The sequence below is a fragment of the Curcuma longa genome, chromosome 17 (assembly GCF_044706935.1).
Source record: "Curcuma longa cultivar G26 ecotype Majalengka, Jawa Barat chromosome 17, ITB_CL_G26_1.1, whole genome shotgun sequence".
NCBI lineage: Eukaryota > Viridiplantae > Streptophyta > Magnoliopsida > Zingiberales > Zingiberaceae > Curcuma > Curcuma longa.
Genome location: NC_133877.1, coordinates 9,985,693 through 9,999,710, shown reverse-complemented (window position 1 = coordinate 9,999,710; position 14,018 = coordinate 9,985,693). Strand labels below are relative to the sequence as shown.

Below are 14,018 nucleotides of genomic sequence, written 5' to 3'. Positions count from 1 at the left end.
CCTTCACTCCTTGAATCGATCGATACTACTGAACTCTCGTCGCCATTTATGTATTTTATAGCGAGAAAGAAGATCGCAATAAAAATTAACTCCTGTAATTTCATTAGAAAGTTTCATAAGGGTTTCGTCTCTCCTCTGACTGGTTTGTTTCGTCTTGGTTCAATGTAGAGGAGAAAAAGAAATTATAAGATCATTGACTATTGACTTCCGTGGTGCGTAAGGATGAAGGAATCGACCACGTCGTTGACGTTAGCCTAGCAGGTTTAGGTGGACCCCACGGTGACATACGGTGTTAAGCATGTAGTCGAAGCAACTTATAATTATTTGTTTCATATTTTATTTATTACTTTTCTTGATATTTTCTTAATAATTCATATGTTCAAATTCTTACTAAACCAATTAATTTTGAAAGGAAACTATCTTGGTCTCATTTGTCCATTAGATAAATTCGAAAGTATAAACAGTTCTCATCTAATAATTAATATTTTAAAATTTTCATCCCACTAAAAAAAAATTTAACAGTTCATCATAATAATTAAGATTCAAACTATAAATATTATTAGATATTGGGGTCTTAACAGACCTATAAAAAAATTGAAATATCATCAAATGTCATAATTGACTTCAAAATCGAAATCTACGTTTCGTGTAAATAAATTTAAATTATTAATTTGTTCAAAATCGATTAAGAGAGAATGAAAAATTAATTAATTAAAATCGATCCAAAATAACATTAATTGTTATTTAATGTTATATAAGGAAATACATGGGAATAGTCCCACATCAAAAATTTTCGATGGGCTTCCTTTCTTTATTAATGATGTTGTGTTAATAGAGTTAACAAAAAAAAATCCCATGTGCTCTCTTTCATGGGCGAGCAGGTGCTCGCACCTGTGAGCCCACAGCCCGCCACGTGCGTATGCACACAATGAGCGCTTTGCACTTTGCACTTTTCACTTCACACTCCAGATCGGACGGCCCAGATCAATCCTGTCTAGAGTATATCCACTCACCCAAATAGTATTCAACCTCTTCATTTGGTATAAATAGATCTCTCTAGATATTGAAAATTTCATCGATCAATCATCGATTCTACTCATCTTCTGTACATTTATCTCATCTTGTGCATTCGGAGTCCAAAAAGCCTACGAGAAGGTTCGCTGGTCTCGGAATTTAAAGTGTTACTATTTCGAGACGTTCATCATTGTATCTTGGGAATGAGTTGCTACTATCCGTAAGCACCGTAGCGGAGCAATATCGTTTACGGATATAGTGTTGAACACTAGCCTCGACGATCCGTATCAATTTGCATCCTCCCGGAGCTACCGGGACCAACAGTCGTAAATGATATTCTGCAAGTTGATATGACTACCAACAACATTCCGACCGTCATTCCACCGACATCAATTCCGCATGGAGAGAAGCCGAAAAAATTCAACGGAATCGACTTCAAAAGATGGCAGCAAAAGATGCTGTTCTATCTGACGACGCTAAACCTTGTACGGTTTTTGCGTGAAGATCCGCCAGCCGCTACGGAAGGTAGCAAGGCTGCATGCGATGGGTGGTCGCACAAAGATTTCCTATGCCGCAACTATGTTTTCAACGCATTGGACAACATGTTGTATAACGTGTATTGTTCGATGGAGATGGCAAAATCTCTATGAGAATCACTTGAAAAGAAATACAAGATTGAAAATACCGGATTGAAGAAATTCATCGTCGGCCGATTTTTGGATTTCAAAATGGTGGATTCCAAGAGCGTGGCATCTCAAGTCCAAGATATGCAATTAATACTGCATGATCTGGACGCTGAAGGCATGAAGCTGAACGAGTAGTTCACAGTAGCCGTGGTAATCGAGAAACTCCCTCCATCATGAAAGGATTTTAAAAATTATCTCAAGCACAAGCAAAAGGCGATGAGGCTTGAAGACCTGCTCCTAAGGCTACGAATAGAAGAGGATAATCGAAAGTTATCCGACTCTAGAGGAATAAAGCGGACTGTCGACGAGATGCCCAACCTGGCCGAGCCAAATGCCAAGAAGCCCAACCAGTTCAAAAAGAAGGCTCAAGGCAAGAAATTCAAGGACTCATGCTACAACTACGGGAAGTCAGGACACATATGTTAGATTTGAGAGGTGTCCTAGGTAATCGCCTTATGGTTATACTATTTATTAGATAAATAGCAATTTTCTATTTGAGTGCACATTCCATATATATTTGATTGGATCTTAAACTCAAATACTGAATGTCCGCAATACGATTCATAGCGTGAGAGAATTTGTGATTGGATCACACAACTAGTAAACATCTCTACACGTGTAATTATGAATGTTTTAGAATTATCCCTAGTCGAGGAATTGATGAGCACGAACATTATCGATTCTGTCGAGACTAGCATGTTTTGAACTCCTTGGTTAGCCAAGCAGCTGATCTCACTGCTGTCGACATTAGATGTTGAGAGTTAAACGTGGATGTTGGTTAAAGGTAACTAGCTCATTGGAGTGACCTGCTTTGAGACTTCATATGGTTCGATTTATATATGTCAATGAAGATCTCAGTGCAGCTTAAGTGCGAGTTCCTTTGACTTACGATATTCAAGTCACCTTGATCACGGAGGCTTATATTTTGACATCTTAAGCAAGCATCTCCGAGGAGGTGTGGATCCAAGATGATTGGGTATAAGTCGAAGTGCCCGAAGGTATTTGAATAACCCACAAAGGATTCACCGCTCCTTTGAAAAGGAGACATATATCTTGCGACCGCTTGTCAGGATTATTACTAAAAGTCTTTAGCTAAAGCATTACATGTTAAGAGTACGGGTACTCTTGGACGCATGTACAAGTAACTTGAATCCATAGGACAAGAAAGTATCTTGGGTTAGATGTGACGTAGTCAGCCTAATGGGGACCAACACATAGACCATGTACTGAACCAAGCGAGTATAAGACGGTGAAAGGAACGAGACATGATTCAATGTAGCTGCTGAAAGGTTTAGAAGATGTTCTGGAATCAATCGTTGATTTTTCGATCAATTGGGGATCATGATGTACTACTAGATGTCACTCATGATCGTTTCGTAATTAATGATTAATTACGGACGACCAACATAACCGAGAACCTATTGAGTCACCTGCACAACAAGTTCTCCGAAAGACTTAAAATGAGTTTGAGAATTGGATTATCAGAACGAGAGAAATAAAGTCTATTTGCTCTTCCCCGAACCCTACTCACTTCGTTGTTAATTCGAATCAAGGTACCCTCTCGGTTTATGGTTCCTTTCTATCTTATCCTTTCATCTTAGATTCCGATCTGTTGGGTTTTGATGGAATGGGTAGATTGGAATGAGCGGGTTGATGAATTGATCGGAGTGTTAGAACTTTGTTAGGATTGATTCCTAGTAGGTTTTGTTTTTTTTTTTTATTTAGGGTTTTCTATTGGGACTTTTGGGACCTGTTAGGATCTTGTTTAGGGTTGATGCTATGTTGGATTCCGGTGGAATTGATAGAGATTGGGAATTGGTTGGAGCTAGGGTTGATAGAGATATTATTTTGTTATGGATTCCGTTCTTAGAGATTGGGAATTGGTTTATACATATGTTGTATTGTTGAGCGGCCATATAGGCCTTTATGTTAAAATGTATCAGGAAAAGTTGAATTATTACAGGGGAAATGCTGCTCGAATTTTTTAGACAATCGTCTCTCGGGACATGACAATTTATTTTTTTCCTTCACTTTCTCTTGTCCTTTCTCATTCTACTATCAAGATTCTTTATTTGGTGATGCACGTCCTTTGACTTATCGAGTACCCTATTGGCTACTATTTTTAACTTTGATACCATTTTATAGTATGTCATATTTGAGTTGCCATATATTTTTTCTAATACTTATACTTCTATCCTCTGCTTAAATATATTTTATTTCTCATCATTTCCACCACTTATGCATATTTTTCTTCTATTGATATTATGCTTGAGGCTTATATCCAATACTACTAACTTATGTTAGGTAGTTAAGTTTTCTTTAAGGATGATCTTGCAATCTTTACAAATCTTTCTATTCTTCTTTTTTTCTTAAAAAATATATTAGCTAGTATAAGATTATATGCTATCGTAAAATTTAATATAGTTTTCCATTCTTTATTTTTTGTTCCAAACTCATAACTCACATACACCCTATCATATGTTTCATTTTTCACTCATATATGTCCATTTAAATCTCCGTCTATTAAAATTATTTCGGTTGACGAAATATTTTATAATACTTCATCTAAGTCATCCTAAAATTTAAATTTGATGTGTTCATCTAACTTTTTTGAGATACATATATATTAATTTTATTAATAGTTTTTTCACCACTACTATATGAAAAGTTATAATCCTATATCTCTTTCTAACCACTACTAGTTCATTTTTTTAACTAACTATCAACAATAATATGTACTTCATTTCTTATTTTACTCATTCTTGTGTATTATAACTTAAAATCTAAATTTTTTATCATTTTTGTCTTCTCTCCTACTTATTTTGTCTCTTGTACACATAAAATATTAATTTTTTTTAATCATCGTATCTACTACTTCTATTGATTTACTAGTAAGTGTTATTAAATTTTATGTTCTAAATCTTACACAATTATATTTCTTATAATATTTATTCATACTCAATTAATAATATAAAAACTCTTATATATTTAATACTATCATTAAGTTTCCATCAAAAAAAAAATAACGATCTTCGTCGAAATATTACAATTAAAATCTATAACACATTCTTTATTAGAAACATCCTAATATTAATATAATAATTTAATAAATTCATTCAGATATTACCTGAGAGTTGACTGACCGATAATCCGTCAATGGAATGACGTTCGTAGCCTTAGTCAACAAATTTGCATCCTTGGAGTTCAAGTAATTAGGACGTGATTGTATATTATTTATTTCCATAATTTATTTGATTATCAGTACTTTTAAAATAGTAGTAGTCAATAGCAGGTAAAATTTTGAGTATAAAATAACCGACCAAAAATTTAAATTCTATTAAATCGATGAGTTAGGAGAGGCATAAATGATATAGATAATTAATTACTTACTAATCCGGAAGATGCTAGGATTGATGACATGTGCATTTTGGAATGGCCCACATGATCTACTTTAGCCAGTGAGAAATTGGCACATGTCCAAACGGTTAATCAACAGTCGAAACCCATCACAGTTATACGTTGGATCCACATAGACATGCAACCATATGGCGCATCGACAATATCAGGCGGCTCGACTAATTCACCTTTGGCATGTCTCGCCTCAATAGAAAATGTTTACTCTCTAAGAGAAGAGAGAAAGAAACTACTTTTTTCAAGTTGTGTGCAAATAATGCCTACCAACACAGGCAAGAAAACAAGGCCATACTTATTTGTCGATGGATGCCGAGAGGATACAAATTGATATCAGATCGTTGAGACTAATGTTTAATACTATCTTGATAAAATGATATTGTTCCGCCACAGGTACTTACGGATAGCAACAATTCATTTCAAGATATAGACGTCTCGAAATAGTAGCACTTTAAATTTCAAGATAAACAAACTTTTGTAGATTTTTTGGACTCCGAATGCACAAGATGAAATGTATGCTTCAATGGATGAGGGAGTTGTTGAATCGATGATTCAATGATTTTTTCAGCATATGAAGGGATCTATTTATAGAAAGTGAAGAGGTAGAATACCCTTTGATGAGTGGTTGTGACTTTTGGGACAGAATTTATCTGGGTCATTCAATCTAAAGGGTTATAACCCTTCAAATCGCCCTTAAATCTTATCCATTAGATCTGAAGAGTTATAACCCTTCAAATCGCCCTTTAATCTCATCCGTCAGATCACAACTTTTTACGATCTAACACTCCATTACACCTCTTTAATCTAACGGTTGTCATCTATTCGTCAAATCAGCAGTCTAGTCATCTCTCCCTGCCCAACCGAATGTCACATAGACACTTCCACGTCATCTGAAGCAAACAAAGCGTCCATTGCGCGCACGACGCGTTGGTGGACCACAAATTCGCAAGCGTGAGCACTTGTTCATCAGTGAAAAGAGAACACATGAGCTTTTGTGTTAACTTCATTAACACAACAATATTAATAAGGAATAGAAACTCATCGAATTTTATCGATGTGAAATTATTCACCATACACTTCCTTCTATAGATTTAATTTCTCATTCATCCTTAATCGGTTTCGAACAAATTAATAATCTAGATTTATCTACGCAAAATATAGATTTCAATTTTGAAATCAATTTCGATTTTCATTGATTGATAGCACCTCGATTTTTCACAAAACCGTATTAGTCCTTTAAAACTTAATATCCAATAATGCTTTCTATAAACAAACAGACCATCCATGGCTAATGGCATGGTTGGTCCTCCTCTATTTAATCTTTTACAAGATCTTGACGACACTCGTATAGCAGGACCATTCAATCTTGTAGTAAAAAGACAACAAGAGATTCACACAGTTACTCTACTGTTATTTGCAATATCGTGGTGAGCCTAGGTTTTCTATACCTTCTCAGAAGCAAAGACGAGCAGACGACACTTACAGATGAGAAAGCCATGCAGGCGCCTGCCAACCATGGCGGCATCCGAAGTCCCACGAGGGGAAAAAGGAGGCCAGCTGCAACAGGAATTGCAATGACGTTGTATGCCATAGCAAAGAAGTAGTTCCACCGGATCCGAGCAAAGGTCTTCCTCGAGAGGTCGATGGCAGTGATCACATCCTCAAGGTTGTTTCTCACTAAGACATAGTCTGCAGCTTCAATAGCAATGTCAGTTCCAGCACCAATGGCCATTCCGACATCAGCAGCCGCGAGAGCAGGGGAGTCGTTTATGCCATCACCAACCATTGCAACCGTGCTTCCATCTTTCTGAAGCGAGCGTATCACATCTGCTTTTCCTGCCGGCATTACTTCAGCTCTAACATCTTCGATTCCAACCTGAGGAGAAGAAATATTTTCGGTGTGGTTAGCTCATCTTCGGAAAGAAGATGGCAAATTTTAAAATTTTGAACCCCATTAAGAAAAGTTAAGTATGCAAAAACAAGAACATAGAAAAACACCAGATGCCAAATTTCCAAAAAAAAAAAAAAATCATATAATAAGCATAATGCTTCTGCAACTCTGTTCCGTCGTAACCAACTCAACTATGCTCTGGGGGCTTAGTAAACGTAATGATGATGATATAAACACTTGTCTATTGAGGCATTGTTTTAAAAAATAATCAAAATTCTCGATCAGTTCATTTCTTACTAAAGTATGCATCTGTGAATGCATTCCGGTGTTACTATCAACCACAAATGTAAGTATGAAATGAAACTGGTTCTAGAAGTAAAAAAAAAAAAAAAAATCTCCTTTTAATCCAGTGAATTAGCAAAGCTAAGAATCAAACCTCCTTTGCAACTGCATGTGCAGTCCTTGAATTATCGCCAGTTACCATGACTGGACAGATACCCATCTTCTGTAAGCCTCGTACAACAACCATTGCTTCTCGTTTTAGGGGATCTGCAATCCCCAGGACTCCAATGAACCTATCATCATATGCCACAAGAACACCTGTTTTAGCATTCAATTCCAAGTCAACCAAGAAATTTTCAGCTTCTGTAGGAACAGTGACCCCATTTTCAGCTAATAGAGCTCGGTTGCCAACCTGTCCATGACACCGAAGCGACCAAAAATTCAAACAAGGAATACACACTCACATAGAGTGGGAGAGATAAAAACTGACTGATAAACTCACCAGGACTCTTTTTCCATTGATCAAGCACTGCACACCTCTCCCAGGCACAGCAGAGAAGTCGATGGCTTCCAGAAGCCATTCTGACAAGATATGATCTCTACTCTGCTTTGCAGCATCACTCGTAGGAAGCTTATCGAAGTAGTGATAATGATAGGCATAATCTAGGATTGCCTTAGAAAGAGGGTGTTCACTGCTAGCCTGAACTACAACAATAGAGCAAAAATGGTGGTTCCTGTGTTAATATTGGAGCTGCTGTGGCATAAATTTTGTCATGAAGACACTAATTCTTTGACTCACCTCTGCGGATGCAACTAAAGTAAGGAAGTCTCCAAGTTCCATTTCTGCAAAAACTTTTGCAGTGGTAACAGCAGCTTTTCCTTGGGTGAGAGTTCCTGTTTTATCGAAGATAACATAGTTGATGTTCTGAGCTCTCTCCAAAGCATCACCACCTTTGATTAGGATTCCATGAGAAGCACCAACACCAGTAGCTACCATGACTGCTGTTGGAGTTGCTAGACCAAGGGCACAAGGGCAAGCAATAACCACCACAGATATTGAGAACATCAGTGAGAAAACAAAACAATTGCTACTTTCCTCGACCCATGAATCAGGATAAGCTCCCAATAATCCACAGAAAAACCTAAAGAGGATAAACAGAATAATAAGCACCAAATTCAGGTTTCAAAAAGTATATCTGAAAACTGAAGGATGAGTGTGAACTTTTACCATCCCAAGAATGTCATCAAGGAGATGGAGATAACAATGGGAACAAAGATGCTGGCAACCTACAAGATGCACAAATAGCTTGTAAGAAAAACAGAAATTGGGTGTTTTTTTTATATACCATCGGTCAAGAAAATATCAGTTAGAGGAAGTCATGTAGGATACTGGAAAAGTTGGAGTGCTAATCCACAATGAATAGATTATATGAAGGTTAGGCAGACTGCAAGTTATTCATTTTTCACTCAAATAGATGTCTGACATTGGTAAATGTAACGTATGAGACAGCAAAAATTCTGAAGAATCAGTGTATTAATTTGCTATATTTAGACATTTAAAAAACACTAGCACATCAATTCTAAAAGTAAGCAAGCTACTCTCGGTATAAATAAAAGTCAAACTGACTATTAACCTGATAAATCTCTCATACTAGCACAACATTTGTTAATTGTGGAAAATTCTGTTAGTCAAGATGGATGCTTCAAACAAATTATGCTTTTGAAAAGTGGTTTCCATATCAACTCCTCAAGGAAGCAATTGTAATAAAGAACTTCTGCTTGTGTATGGTTATTGCTAATGCTTGCATGAATACAATCATGATATCAAGCCTATGACCATATATGACTTGGTTCCTTCTTGTTATGAATAACCCTCTTTCCTGCTAGACAGTTAGAGGGCATTTGGTTGCCTAATCAAGTAATGCCTGGCAAACGACAATCGAGGGGAAATGTCACTTCCGACACTGCTATGAGTTTTCAGCTTTTAAGACTTACTAGAGATGGGTTTGCAATTTGCAGAAGGTTGGAATAACCAAATCGCTAGAATTGGTAATGGGTATTTATTGTAATTGCTATTTGCAACCGCCAATTTGCAGACCCTTATAATCTACAAAAAAAAACCTTGCTTTTCCTCTAGGATGACTAGTTGAACACGATAAAAAAATTACAGAAATACAATGGAATTTATTATTCATTTCAGATTTTTTTTCCTCACGACAGGAAGAGTGGATTGTGGTGTTCAGCTCTCTGCATCAACAAAAAAGGATATTGTGAAAGATATCCAGTGAAACCATCAATTAAAGAATATCAATGGCATATTTGACAAAATTAAAATAAAGCAAAAGATGTCCAGCAAAGGCAAAATCATCATTGCAGTATAATAATAATGTTCAAGACAAAATGAAATACAAATAGAATAAATAGTTGCTGAAAGGATAAATAATCAGGAAAAAGGATTGTTGCAGTTACTGACATAATCTGCAAATTTCTGGATTGGAGCCTTGGACATCTGGGCAGTCTCCACCAGAGAAATGATCTGACTCAAAACCGTGTTAGATCCTACTCTTGTGGCTTGAATATGAATGACACCGTGTAAGTTCATTGTACCTCCAACAACAGTAGAAGAAACTTCTTTGGGGGTTGGTATAGATTCACCAGTGACCATACTTTCATCAACATAGCTTGTACCCCAAACTACTATACCATCAGAAGGGATTTTTGAACCTGGAAGAACTTTTAAGATATCACCTGGTTGAATTAAGAGTGCATCTATCTCTTTTTCCGTTATATATCTTCCTTCTGCAATCCAAAAGACTACATGACTCAGTTATGTATTAACAGAACTTCAATAATCATATTGGAGGATAAACATCAGCACCTTATTTATTTTTAATCAGGATGGCCAAGAAACATAAAAATGGGAAGAAACAGACACACATCGCATAACAACTACGATTTACAAAACTCTTTCAGTTAATACTTTCCCAGATACCAAATAACAGTTTTACCTTCATCTTTGATCAACAACATAGCTGTTGCAGGGGCAAGTTCAACCAGCTTCTTGATAGCATCTGATGTTTTACCCTTGGCAACAACTTCCAAATATTTCCCAAGCAAAACAAATGTAATAATCATAGCACTTGTCTCAAAATATATAGGAGGATTAAAGCCAGTAAATGCGCCATACAACAGTGCACCGACTGAATAAAAATAAGATGCAGAAGTCCCAAGTACAACCAGAACATCCATGTTTGTAGACCAATGTCTTAGTGCTTTATACGCTGCCACATAAAATCTTTTACCAATAACAAACTGAACAATACTCACTAGCGCCCATTTGATTAAATCTCGCATTAAAAAAGGTCCACAGTGCATGAGCAAGAAAGAACTGAATAAACCAATACGAGGACAAACCATCCGTATGAAGAAGACAGGAATCTGTAATATAAAAACACCAACAATTAGTGATCTAGAAGAATATCAGTTTGGTTAAAAATTCAGTAGAATGAAAAAGTTCCTAGATCTTCATGTTAGAGAAATATAGTGAACTCAGTTAACAACGCTAAGGATCAAACTCACACTGAGAAACAGACTGGAGAGAAAAAGCCGAAGCATTTTTGAGGATTCTTCTACATGGTTTGAAGTAGCTAGTGTGTAAGGGCTTTGTGCATGTGCCTTTAATTTACCATTGCTTCCTTTCTCGATGGAATCAACAATCAACCTCAAACCAACAGCTTCGGGATCAAAGATGACTTCCACTTCTGAAATGCTAAAATTCACCTCAAACTGACACACACCTTTCAGATTCCTTAATATTCCTTGTATATCCCGTACTTCTATTTCACTTGCGAGTCCATCAACACACAACAAAACTTTATTTTGCTCACTGCTTTGCAGAAAAGAAGCATCAAAGCCTGCATCCTCAATTGCAGAAACAATTTCATCCTTTTTAATGACTGACGGATCATATTCGATTTCTCCTAATGATGTTGCCAAAGCAACAACAGCTCTTCTCACTCCAGGAAGTTTTGTCAAGATAACTTCAATGGAATTTACACAGGCAGAACAAGTCATGCCTCCTATCCTGAACTGCCCAGTCAAGGTCTTTTGGGACCTTGTTTGGCTATTGTTAAATTCTGGAAGAAGTTCGGCTTCAAATCCTGCATCTTCAATAGCATCTCTTATGTCTTCATCCTGCATAGGGACTAGTATCAAGTTAGCAGTTGTGAGATACAGAAAAACTTGCATAACATTATTTTACAACTGGTACATGCAATACACTTCCCTTGTTTATAATAATGTTAAGCAAGTTAGCAAGGAGAATATAATGCTGTCATTTTTATCTCATAAGTATTCCATTTAGGGTAAACTAGTTATGGATGAACTCATTGGATATATACATGTTACCATGGTACATGTTGTTTGTAAATGACATTGTTTGATCGATGAGACATGTAAACGAGCAAATGTTAAACTTAAATCTTGGCGAAAGATTTTAGAAGTTAGAGGTTTTAGGCTTAGTAAAGTAAAGACAGAATATATGAAATTTAAATTTAGTAGTAGTAAATATAATAAGATAATTATTAAGATAAAAAATAATGAGTTATCCATAACTAAACGTTTTAAGTTTTGAGGAATGTTTTTGGAAGAAGATAGAGAGATTGATAGAATGTTTTACATAGATACAATGGTTGAAATGGAAGAGAACGTCAAATGTTCTTTGGGATTAGAAGGAACCTCTAAAGTTTATAAGGAAGTTTTATAAAAAAAGGATTAGATTTGCTATGTTATATGAAGCTAAATGTTGAACTATAAAGTGAATACATGGGCATAAGTTGAGAGTCATAGAGATGAGGATGTTAAGATAGATGTGTGGACATACGAGGATGGATAGGATAATAAATGAAAATATTAGAGAGAAAGTCAGAGTTGTATCTATCGAGGGAAAACTCCGAAAGATGAGTTTAAGATGGTATGAATATATGCATACGCGACCAATAAATGTCTCAGCTAGGCAATGTGAGGTTATAAATGCCCAAGTTGCTAGGATCCATATAGTTGACCTCACTTAATGCAATAAAAGTTTGGTTGTTGTTGTTGAAGTATTCTATTTGAAATAAAATATCAACTATAAATAAAAATGAATTATAAAATTGTACTCTTGGGAGGAGCTTGAAAAAAATAAGATACTTGTTGAATCAAGGCATAGCCCAATCTGTCCCAAAACGATTAGTCAGTAGAGTGGGAGAGGGTGACGCTGACTCAATATAGGCACATCATGGACCACAGTTCAAATAGCCCAAAATATGATAAACGAGGGAGGAGACATTGCTATAGAGGGATGCCTTCGCCTGATCTTACAAGATTACCCTACTTCTCAATGGTTTTCCTCCAGCTAGGATGAAACTAATGGCACGGAATCCAAATACGACAAGGCTAAAAAGTTTTCGGTTTCAACAAGATTCTCCTCGACTCAAACCCCCAAACACACATATGCATAGGTATGCTTAACTTCCTTTTCTCTTCCAAAGAGAATATGAGACCTCAAAAGGAAATACAACTTTCCAGCACAGCTCGCGATCCAGCAAAATTAAAATGGCAGTATCAAAACTGAATGAGAAAAGAAGTCTACCGGAGAAACACCAAAATAATGCGCCACAAAGCAACAAGCGCAAAAATCCCACCTTTACGCGAGCTGGATCAAACACGACGTGGGCCTTGTTCTGGAGGAGAGAGACGGAGGCGCGGACGACGCCAGGGAGGGCGGAGATCGCGCCCTCAACCGCGCTGGTGCAGGCCGAGCACGTCATCCCGGCGACCCTGACCTGAATCCGCCTCGCTTCCTTCCCCGAATCCCCCCTCCCGGTCCCCGCTGGCTCCGCCGCCGCTTCCTCGTCGTAGGAATCGAGGAGGCGGACGCCCTCGAAGTCGCCGCCGTCCTCGTCCCTCGCCGAGATGCCCCGCCGGCCGCCGCCCGCCGTCAATTGGATGTCGCGCAAGCTGGGAGCCATCGAAGAACTCGAGAGAGTGAGGACTCGAGAGGAGGAGGAGGAGCAGGAGCAGGAGGAGGAGGGAGGATTAAAAAGAGAAGAAAAGAGAGGAAAAAATTGACAGAAAATAGAAGAAAGGCAGAACAGCGACAACCCAAAGCTTCCGTCTCTACAGAAAGTTTATTTATTTATATTAAATTTTAAAATTAAAGTATAAAACAAGGATCTATTTACGAAATTACAATTCAAACTTAAAACTTTCACCCCTTAAAATTTTTAATATTTTTAATATTTTTTTATTTTTTAACAGTATTTTTTTTCCCTTAAAAATATGAAAAACGATGGATTAGGTGAGAGCAGGAAAAACGATGGATCAGGTGACGACGCCAAAAGAACGCCAAGGTACTTTTAAAGAATCATGATTTTTTTTTATCTGCGAGAAAAACCATTTTTAAAATAATTATTTTCTGATTTTTTTCGAAATATTTCAGAAATAAAAATAATAATAATTTAATCCTTCACGTTCTCAATGCGGTCTGCGGGGGCCGGCCGTGTCCGCTAAGGAACTAGAATAATCAATCAATCAATCGACAGGTATGATTCCACGTTGGACCCCACACAGATACACCCGACCCGGTAAGCTCACATCACAGGCTTTGACTTTGGAAACCGGATCTCAGACCCGACCCGATAAGAACGCATAAGAAGCTGATCTGAGACCCGACCCGATTTATTTCACCTTCT

The 14,018-nt window shown here is 37.1% G+C and overlaps 1 protein-coding gene across 1 annotated transcript; it reads right to left on the bottom strand.

The window, feature by feature from the left end:
* Window positions 1-6,339: 6,339 nt before the first annotated feature.
* On the bottom strand, window positions 6,340-13,295 carry LOC141811446 (cation-transporting ATPase HMA5-like). The gene is made up of 9 exons (XM_074699479.1): window positions 12,969-13,295; window positions 10,864-11,478; window positions 10,293-10,722; window positions 9,758-10,083; window positions 8,513-8,571; window positions 8,084-8,426; window positions 7,787-7,984; window positions 7,439-7,696; window positions 6,340-6,987 (listed from the first exon to the last, which is right to left on the bottom strand). Exons 1-9 carry the CDS (start codon window positions 13,293-13,295, stop codon window positions 6,511-6,513), a joined length of 3,033 nt encoding a protein of 1,010 aa, XP_074555580.1. The 3' UTR covers window positions 6,340-6,510.
* Window positions 13,296-14,018: the final 723 nt, after the last annotated feature.